This window comes from Arachis hypogaea, chromosome 4 (assembly GCF_003086295.3).
Source record: "Arachis hypogaea cultivar Tifrunner chromosome 4, arahy.Tifrunner.gnm2.J5K5, whole genome shotgun sequence".
Lineage (NCBI taxonomy): Eukaryota > Viridiplantae > Streptophyta > Magnoliopsida > Fabales > Fabaceae > Arachis > Arachis hypogaea.
The window spans coordinates 97,743,693-97,754,545 of NC_092039.1; the positions used below are offsets into that span (position 1 = coordinate 97,743,693).

The 10,853-nt window shown below is 38.0% G+C and overlaps 1 protein-coding gene across 1 annotated transcript; it reads right to left on the reverse strand.

Moving 5' to 3' along the window:
* Window positions 1-300: 300 nt before the first annotated feature.
* On the reverse strand, window positions 301-4,120 carry LOC112797015 (E3 ubiquitin-protein ligase AIRP2). Its single transcript, XM_025839743.3, has 5 exons — window positions 3,446-4,120; window positions 2,606-2,756; window positions 2,395-2,461; window positions 1,944-2,178; window positions 301-666 (listed from the first exon to the last, which is right to left on the reverse strand). Exons 1-5 carry the CDS (start codon window positions 3,562-3,564, stop codon window positions 456-458), a joined length of 783 nt encoding a protein of 260 aa, XP_025695528.1. The 5' UTR covers window positions 3,565-4,120; the 3' UTR covers window positions 301-455.
* Between the last annotated feature and the right edge of the window lie 6,733 nt (window positions 4,121-10,853).

The following is a 10,853-nucleotide window of genomic DNA, read 5'->3' on the forward strand; positions in this document are numbered from 1 at the left end:
AAATTTGAATAATTTATTAATTAGTTTGTACTTATTATACTATATATTCAATACTTTATTAAAAAAATATTAATATAATAAATAAAAATAATTTAAAAAAATATTGTTTAAAGAATAAAGACAAATAAACTGTTAACCAATTTAAATTTAGAGACGTTAAAAAACATCCACAAGTGTCACGGAAGTAGAAAACAGAGACCAAAGTGAATCATTTTTATCTTGAGCGATTGCGTTGTCATTCTAAAAAATAGAGACCAGATTGGTAGTTCACTCAATCAAAAAATGAAAAAGGTATAAGAATTTAATTTAATTCCAATGAAATTAAATTAAAACATATAAGAATTGAACTCTGGTTACAATGTATCATGTATTATTTACAAGTCTAGCAAATTTCCTAGACAAACTGAGAATCATATACAAATCTGAGAATTAGAGTGAGTTTGAATGAATCAATATCACCAGCGATGATGGTATGAAACCGATATAGGGGGGTCTGGCACAATGATGGGCAATCTTTGTATGTACATAAATAATCTCTTCAAATTCTCTTTGGTGATTGAAGCCAAATCATCAATTTCACTCTTGTTTATGTAGATCCAAAGGTCACCAGACTTTACTCCTTCAAGACTTTCTCTACAGAAAGGGCAAGATTGAGATCTTCCCCACCTGAAATCAACACCAAAAGATACAAGTAGAGGATCCATCAAAAATAGATACCCATAAATGCAATAGCATTGCGCAAACGGTAAGGAGACAATAACCAAAATTATCTTATTTAACTTAGCATCCATAACTTCATGCATGTAACATCCATAATTATACATTTATACATCTAACATTACTCAATTATTTTAACGTAATTAAGAAAGGCAAAATAATATATTCTGGACTGATTTTCTATTTTCTCCCAAAAATTTTTGTTGTGAAAATTTTGATAAATGTTCTTTGTACTTGGTTCAACTCCTACACTAAGTCAACTCACTCTTTATTGGATGGGGTGTGGAATTCCTTGATTTAGGTCCCACACCCCATCTAATAGTTCCCAAGAGCAAATCAGATTGATGTATAAAAAAATAAATGCTCGTATATGTAACATAACTCAATTTTTACCCATGAGAAGCTAAGAGAAAAAAAAATTATAAAAACTTATTTTATATGTGAATGTCATACTGTCATGTTATGAACCGTTTTATGTTTAGAAAAAAGTTTATATCTCTTTCAATAGTTCTTGTTTTCTTGTCTCTCTGGCTCCATCTAGTAGCTCTTCTCTACACATGTTCATATCATCTAAGACGAGATTCTATTGGCTCTTTCACAATCTCACTCCATTCAAAGTACACCAACTCATTTGTAGGCCCCAACGGAAATGAACAATGAGTTGACCATCTTACTTGGTGCTCTAGAAGCATCCAAGAATTTCTTGGTCATACCCTAACCTTCTCTTTAATGATTTTCTTAATCTTATCATGTCTAGTGGTCTTCATTCATCTAATCAAATTTCACAAAAACAATTATGTGACAATGGCATAGTTAATAATCTTCGGATTAGTGGGTTACAAAATCCACTACCACCATGTTATTCTTGCAAAAATCCTGGCAAAATTATTCTAGCTTTGTAGCATTGTTCTTTTGAAAATTCAGCATTGGCCTAACGCCTCTGCAGATTTATAAATGATCAAATATTGTTTCTTCAGGAACGAATTGATTATAGATGGGAATGCTATGGAATCAATAATCTAGCTCAAACAATTATTGTTAATGTTCGATATAGAAACAATAACAGATTCTTTGTTAATGTTTCACTTCTGTTCTAGGCCAAAATACCGAAATCTTATGGCGTGTGCTATCAACCATATGTTTCAATTTTTTCAGTTCTTTTATGAGTTTGTTTAATTTCATTGTTATAACTTCATTACCATGTTATCATAAATGTTGACACTCACCAATCTTCGTAGCATTTCATACACATCGAGTGATTGCAATTCGGCAACACAACCGTGCCATTCATCTCCAGGCAAATGCCACATTCTTCTTCTCTCTCTATCTCGATTTCAGAGACCTTTCCCTTGCTTGTCATGTCTCTTGTCTTATACTTAGTAGCACACAAATGTTTTTGTTTCCTGTCTTCAACATCACTGATTCCTCCGTTGAGTTGCAACAAAGAGGGAAACAGCACACCTATAGTTCAAAGACTAAAAGATATCAGCAACTGCCTTTTATATACCATTGTTTCCAAATAAATGTTGCTTCAACTATATCGATGAACTGGAAATTAATGTATGAGGACACGACTGTCTCCAAATTCATCGAATTTTCAATGTACCAAGTTAGTGAAAGCAACACCTTTTTTGAAACAGAAGACATACTTATATTTCAATATGATCATTCACTTACGGTAGAACTCCTTCAGGCTCGCTTTTCGTTCATAAATCGAAATGGTTGTCTTACCATCAGCACATGCCTGCAACAAACCCTGTAATGAGTACTAGCTTGACAACAGAACCGTCACGATTCAGAGCTATCATATGATTGTAAATAGTAACTTGCTTAAAAGAGGGTGCAATTTGCAAGTGTTGAAGATAGTGCAAAGGGGCAGTGAATAAACCTTGTATATAAGAATTCTAAGCAATCCCAGTGCTCCGGCAAGGTGACAATCGGTCCATTGAACCATAAAAAGGAAAAATTGAGCAGCTGGGCTGTATGATAACCTCATTTGGAAGCGAGAACCATCGTGCTCGCATGGATACCCAGAAGCTCTGTATCAAAGCATATTTCATACAAAAAATGGGTAAACTCAATATGGCCTAGTAGCTCTAAAATAAAATTGTACAATTTGATTTGCTTGCAATAAAGTGAAAACAATGAAGTGCATTCCAACATTGCAAAAAGCAACTACCCACTATGCTAAACATATACAAAACATGGGATCGTTGTTGCCTTAACAGAAAAAAGAAATGAAATTGCCATAAACTAGGACACATGGGAAAGCAACGAAGAATTGAAGCTGAATTTCAATCTCCTTTGCCAATCATGAAGTCCCCCAACTCAACTACAGAATTCACTAGTGTTTTAATATGATCTTAATTCATAATCATATTGGAAAAAAATCCTCTCTTTTTTTTCTTTGTAACCATCATTTCCAGAATGACACGGATAACTATCAAATTAGATAAAAAGAGAAAAATCCAAAATTACAGAGTTTAGAACCTAAACAACACAATACAAGGCTCAACCATTATAATACCCACAAATTAATTGATACCTTACTCCAAACACAAAAGGACACAGAAATTCAGCATGTTCCTAGAAAAGCCACACATCTACTAAAATGGGTGGAACCCAAAAATCACACAACCCATGAACCCAACAAATAAAGTTTCAAACTTTTCAGCTCAAATGAGAGAGAGAGAGAGAGAGAGAGAGAGAGAGAGAGAGAGTTACAGACAGTGTATTGGCAAATTGGATGTCAGCTTCAAGAGCTTTAAGTGAATCCTTGAAAGACCTAGTGATATCTCCACCCCCTCCATCTTGCTCCTTCTTCCTTCTCTTGAAACTAAACCCCATTATTGTTCACAAAAACCAAAAACCATTAACAAATAAATAGAAACCCCACACCAAACCCTCCTTCCTTCCTAGTACTAAGTCCAATTAGCCCTATTCCTACGCACAGTAACTACCACGTTTGTAACTTCTAACTTCCAACACAAACACCAACACCAACAACAACAAAAATAAGAACAACAGTCCCCTCTTCCTAGCCCACCTCGTACCACCAGCTTCCAGAGAGAGAGAGAGAGTGGGGAGAGCAAAAAGGTTTGTGTGTGTGTGTGTGTGCGTGTTGGGGGAGTTTGCTGTGATCTCGCTTGAACTACACGTAACTTTCACTCTCTCTCTCTTCTATTTTTGTGCATATACATAATATGTGATGGTGTGATGTGATGTGAAGTCATGTGTCATCAGTTTTTTGGCCCAAATTTACCAAAAGGACACCATACCCTTTAGGCCGAGATTCATGGGAGATTCTTCTTTTTTATTTTAAAGAAATAAAATTATTTTCTTCATTTATTCGGCGGACCAGATTCTATTTTTTCTCTCTAAGTAGATGAATTTTTCCCACTTTGTATACGTGGTTGTGTAGGTCTACTTTTTAGGGTGACTTGCTGACTTTAGAAACAAATGATACAGGCGATCATGCACGGACATCGATATAAATACAAGACACCAGATGATATAGAATATGATAATAGATTAATAGACTAATTTTAAAATTTTATAACATACAATAATTTACATATATAAAGTATAAAAAATTTTTTAGATAAATTATAATAATATTTTAATAATTTTTTAATATTAAAATATAAAATAATTTTTTAATTATTTTTAATATTTTATTTTAAATATATAAAATATTTAAAATATTTTTTATTTTAATAAATAATAATATATATTATTTTTAAATTTATTTTAAAAATATATATTAAGAATAAGGATATACACGTTGATAGGGTGAAATTTTTTTTATTTTTTATTAAAATACAGTTTGATAAAATAATCACGTATGTCGAATGAATATTAATGAATGTTGTGTGTAAAATATATTTAACACGTAAATACAATAACTCAACAAAATATCCATTAAAAACTTTTTTTAAAAGAAAAGAACAAAAACGGAGAGAAAAATCACTTTGATTCCAAGGCTCATTTTTTTTAATTTCAAAAACGTATGTGTGATATATTTTGATATAGATGTTGAGTATGTTATGCTATGATGTGATGATCGCTATTTTTTTTTTTTGGACAAAGCCTTGGGTCAGATAACTGACCCGGCAGAGACAAACAAAACACACAATCACCCCAGGACCCAACCCGGTTCAAGAGCCACCCTAAGGATCAAAATTCATCTCCTTCTTCGGTAATGTTCTGTTAGCACGTTGCCAGTGTCCACAGAGGTTCCATCAAAAGGATGGGGATTTCTCGCATGGATCTGAACCCGACTTTGTTCATTGTCATTGAAATCGTCAGCCCGGAATCGCAAACTTTCCTTTTGAGATGTTCCATTGCCGCCGTTGCCCCAATTCGTTGAAGAGCCCAGCCAGACATCCAGAACAAGGAAACCATTTGACCCGACTGTAGGAGGAGAACTCATGCTATTCGAAGGCTCTCTGATTGAGATTGTCATTGTCGCCGGAAGCTCTATTACAGCTTGAAGACCTTGATGCATGGATCTGAAGTCTGCAGCGATCGTTTGTGGTCGTTAATCTCGACCTGAATCTGCCCGGAATCATTCTGGGATGTCCGTTACCGCTACCCGTCGCCGACCCCAAAAGTTGATGCCCCTGGTGGTGAATCCGCCGTGAGGAACTTCCGCCATGAGTGGGTCTTTGCCTATTCCTAGTCTCGAAGACAATGATTTCTCTTCCGCCATGGCAACTGGTTAGTTACTCCTCCTGCTCTGACCTCTCTTTTCCATTCGATTTGTCTGTTTTGTGTGGAGACCGCGATTCACTAAACATGGAAACAAATGCAGATCACAGCCAGAAGAGCGAAAAACAGGACATAAACCCTACAACACTCCTGACATTCAACAAAGCACCAACTCCAATCTGCTATCTAATAGAAAAAGGAAGCAGCATGCATGCTGTTTTATCCCCTCCCGACAAGGAAGGTGCCAGCCTCTGCTTTCAACAAGCCCTGGAAGTTTCAACCTGCAATCAAAGTAAGTCACTATCTAATTAAATTGAAACTGAGTTGGTCCAAAACAAACTGGCATATTCATGATCTGCTCGCCTAATGGGCGACAAGCAGCGCTCTTCATTCAATATGTTCATGACGGATTGTGGCTTGCAGCTGGGCCAATTCTGTCCAAGAGAGCCGTGAGCTGTAAGCTTAGCTACCTCATGGGCTAGGGCATTCCCTTCTCTAGGCACCCAGGTAAACCCAAAATTTGAGATATTACGCACTAAATCCAAAATGTCATCCAAGATAACTTGAATTTCTGCAATTGATGCCTTTGATTTGAGGGCTTGGATGAGTATCAAACTGTCAGATTCAAAAATAACTCGTTGCAGTTGAAAGTTCTGAGCTAAACTGCTTCTCTAACCGCTAAAGCTTCCGCAGCTAAAGGCGAGGAAGCCGCAATTCTAGAGTTTGAGGCTGTGAGAAGGTTTCCAACATGGTCTCTGAGTACCGCCGCTGTTGCTCCTCCAGAGAACACTTCAAGGAACGCTGCATCAACATTGCACTTAATCCATCCTAGCAGAGGCAGCCTCCAGGTAACCCTTCTAACAGTCCTCCTAGTATCCATAGAAGTTATTGCTGGTACTTCTGCAGAATCTGCAAATTCTGTTTCCATTTGTTTAGCCTTGTTAATCACTAGGAAAGGGTTAGGTTTGGATCTGTGATGCACTGCTAGATTTCTTGCTTTCCACACTCCCCATGCCAAAAAACCTACTCTGCTACTACACAATTCATAATCAGTACCTGTGCATACCTTCATTTTTTCAAAAAGATCCATTATCCATTTTCCAAAAGATGTGACTGTATGGGCCGTAGGACAGCATTGAATTTGGGCTCCAAACCACGCAGCCCTTGTCCAAGGGCAGAGCAGCAGCGCATGCTCCGTGGACTCTGGTTCCTGCAAACAAATAGGGCAACTAGGAGTGTTAGAAATTTTTTTATTATAAAGATTCGGAAAGACCGGTAAAATGTTATGCGAGGCCCGCCATAGGAAGGTTCTGATCTTTTGAGGCACTTTCAGTTTCCAAATGTCCCTCCAAAGGTCGTTAAAATCATCACTAGTTGATGGAACACTGTTATCGTTGATATGCTGCTCTTTCCTGGCAGCATGGTATCCCGTTTTGACGGTGTACTTCCCATCTACTTTTAGAGGCCAACTGAATTTATCTTCTCTACCAATAACACTCACTGGGGTCTGGTGGGCGGAATTGTGATCATCAATGGCGCCATCAACATGGTACGCACAATTGTAATCTCAACTATTTATCACAACTTCGCACAACTAACCAGCAAGTGTACTAGGTCGTCCAAGTAATAAACCTTACGCGAGTAAGGGTCAATCCCACAGAGATTGTTGGTATGAAGCAAGCTATGGTTATCTTGTAACTCTTAGTCAGGCAAACTCAAATGGTTATGGATGATGAATAAAACATAAAGATAAAGATAGAGATACTTATGTAATTCATTGGTGAGAATTTCAGATAAGCGAATGGAGATGCTTTGTCCCTTCCGTCTCTCTGCTTTCCTACTGTCTTCATCCAATCCTTCTTACTCCTTTCCATGGCAAGCTGTATGTAGGGTTTCACCGCTGTCAGTGGCTACCTCCCATCCTCTCAGTGAAAATATTCTACGCACCCTGTCACGGCACGGCTAATCATCTGTCGGTTCTCAATCAGGTTGGAATAGAATCCAGTGATTCTTTTGCGTCTGTCACTAACGCCCAGCCTTCAGGAGTTTGAAGCTCGTCACAGTCATTCAATCATTGAATCCTACTCAGAATACCACAGACAAGGTTTAGACCTTCCGGATTCTCTTGAATGCCGCCATCATTTCTAGCTTATACCACGAAGATTCCGATTAAGAAATCCAAGAGATAAACATTCAAGCCTTGTTTGCTTGTAGAACAGAAGTGGTTGTCAGGCACTCGTTCATAAGTGAGAATGATGATGAGTGTCACATAATCATCACATTCATCATGTTCTTGGGTGCAAATGAATATCTTAGAACAAGAATAAGCCGAATTGAATAAAAGAACAATAATAATTGCATTAATACTCGAGGTACAGCAGAGCTCCACACCTTAATCTATGGTGTGTAGAAACTCCACCGTTGAAAATACATAAGAACAAGGTCTAGGCATGGCCGTGAGGCCAGCCTCCCAATGATCTAAGATAGCATAAGAATAAAGATAGCTACCAAGATGAAAATACAATAGTAAAAGGTCCTACTTATAGAGAACTAGTAGTCTTGGGTTTACAGAGATGAGTAAATGTCATAAAAATCCACTTCCGGGCCCACTTGGTGTGTGCTTGGGCTGAGCATTGAAGTATTTTCGTGTAGAGACTTCTCTTGGAGTTAAACGCCAGCTTTTGTGCCAGTTTGGGCGTTTAACTCCCATTCTTGTGCCAGTTCCGGCGTTTAACGCCGGGCAGTTTTGAGCTGATTTGGAACGCCGGTTTGGGCCATCAAAGCTTGGGCAAAGTATGGACTATTATATATTGCTGGAAAGCCCATGATGTCTACTTTCTAGCGCTGTTAAGAGCGCGCCAATTGGGCTTCTGTATCTCTAGAAAATCCACTTCGAGTGCAGGGAGGTCAGAATCCAACAGCATCTGCAGTCCTTTTTAGTCTCTGCATCGGATTTTTGCTCAAGTCCCTCAATTTCAGCCAGAAAATACCTGAAATCACAGAAAAACACACAAACTCATAGTAAAGTCCAGAAAAGTGAATTTTAACTAAAAACTAATAAAAATATACTAAAAACTAACTAAAGCATACTAAAAATATACTAAAAACAATGCCAAAAAGCGTACAAATTATCCGCTCATCACAACACCAAACTTAAATTGTTGCTTGTCCCCAAGCAACTGAAAATCAAATAAGATAAAAAGAAGAGAATATACAATGAATTCCAAAATCATCTATGAAGATCAGCATTAATTAGATGAGCGGGGCTTTTAGCTTTTTGCCTCTGAACAGTTTTGGCATCTCACTCTATCCTTTGAAATTTAGAATGATTGGCTTCTTTAGGAACTCAGAATCCAGATAGTGTCATTGATTCTCCTAGTTAAGTATGATGATTCTTGAACACAGCTACTTTATGAGTCTTGGCCGTGGCCCAAAGTACTCTGTCTTCCAGTATTACCACCGGATACATACATGCCGCAGACACATAATTGGGTGAACCTTTTCAGATTGTGACTCAGCTTTGCTAGAGTCCCCAATTAGAGGTATCCAGGGTTCTTAAGCACACTCTTTTTGCCTTGGATCACAACTTTATTTCTTTCTTTTTCTCTCTTTTTTTTTCGTTTTCTTTTCTCCCCTTTTTTTTGTATTCACTGCTTTTTCTTACTTCAAGAATCATTTTTATGATTTTTCAGATCCTCAGTAACATGTCTCCTTTTTCATCATTCTTTCAAGAGCCAACATTCATGAACCACAAATTCAAAAGACATATGCACTGTTTAAGCATACATTCAGAAAACAAAAATATTGCCACCACATCAAAATAATTAATCTGTTATAAAATTTAAAAATTCATGCAATTCTTCTCTTTTCCAATTAAGAACATTTTTCATTCAAGAAAGGTGATGGATTCATAGGACATTCATAACTTTAAGGCATAGACACTAAGACACTAATGATCACAAGACACAAACATAGATAATCATAAGCAGAATTTTCGAAAAACAGGAAAATAAGGAACAAGGAGATTAAAGAACGGGTCCACCTTAGTGATGGCGGCTTGTTCTTCCTCTTGAAGATCTTATGGAGTGCTTGAGCTCCTTAATGTCTCTTCCTTGCCTTTGTTGCTCCTCTCTCATGATTCTTTGATCTTCTCTTTTTTCATGGAGGAGGATGGAATGTTCTTGGTGCTCCACCCTTAGTTGTCCCATGTTGGAACTCAATTCTCCTAGGGAGGTGTTCGGTTGCTCCCAATAGTTTTGTGGAGGAAAGTGCATCCCTTGAGGCATCTCAGGGATTTGATGATGAGAGGGGTCTCTTGTTTGCTCCATCCTCTTCTTAGTGATGGGCTTGTCCTCATCAATGGGGATGTCTCCCTCCATGTCAACTCCAACTGAATAACAGAGGTGACAAATGAGATGAGGAAAGGCTAACCTTGCCAAGGTAGAAGACTTGTCCGCCACCTTATAAAGTTCTTGGGATATAACCTCATGAACTTCTATTTCTTCTCCAATCATGATGCTATGAATCATGATAGCCCGGTCTATAGTAACTTCAGACCGGTTGCTAGTGGGAATGATTGAGCGTTGGATAAACTCCAACCATCCCCTAGCCACAGGCTTGAGGTCATGCCTTCTCAATTGAACCGGCTTTCCTCTTGAGGTCATGCCCTCTTCACAAATGACTGTGAGGACTTGGTCCAATCTTTGATCAAAGTTGACCCTTCTAGTATAAGGATGTTCATCTCCTTGCATCATGGACAAGTTGAATATCAACCTTACATTTTTCGGACTAAAATCCAAGTATTTCCCCCGAACCATAGTAAGCCAATTCTTTGGGTCCGGGTTCACACTTTGATCATGGTTCTTGGTGATCCATGCATTGGCATAGAACTCTTGAACCATTAAGATTCCGACTTGTTGAATGGGATTGGTAAGAACTTCCCAACCTCTTCTTCGGATCTCATGTCGGATCTCCGGATATTCACTCTTTTTGAGTTTGAAGGGGACCTCGGGGATCACCTTCTTCAAGGCCACAACTTCATAGAAGTGGTCTTGATGCACCCTTGAGATGAATCTCTTCATCTCCCATGACTCGGAGGTGGAAGCTTTTGCCTTCCCTTTCCTCTTTCTAGAGGTTTCTCCGGCCTTAGATGTCATAAATGGTTATGAAAAAACAAAAAGCAATGCTTTTACCACACCAAACTTAAAAGGTTTGCTCGTCCTCGAGCAAAAGAAGAAAGAAGAGAGTAGAAGAAGAAGAAATGAAGGAGATGGAAATGGCTTTGTGGTTCGGCCAAAGAGGGAGAAGTAGTGTTTAGGTTGTGTGAAAATGAAGGAGTGAAGAGGGGTTTATATAGGGGTGAAGAGAGGGGTAGGGTTCGGCTATGGGAGGGTGGGTTTGGGAGGGAAAGTAGTTTGAATTTGAAT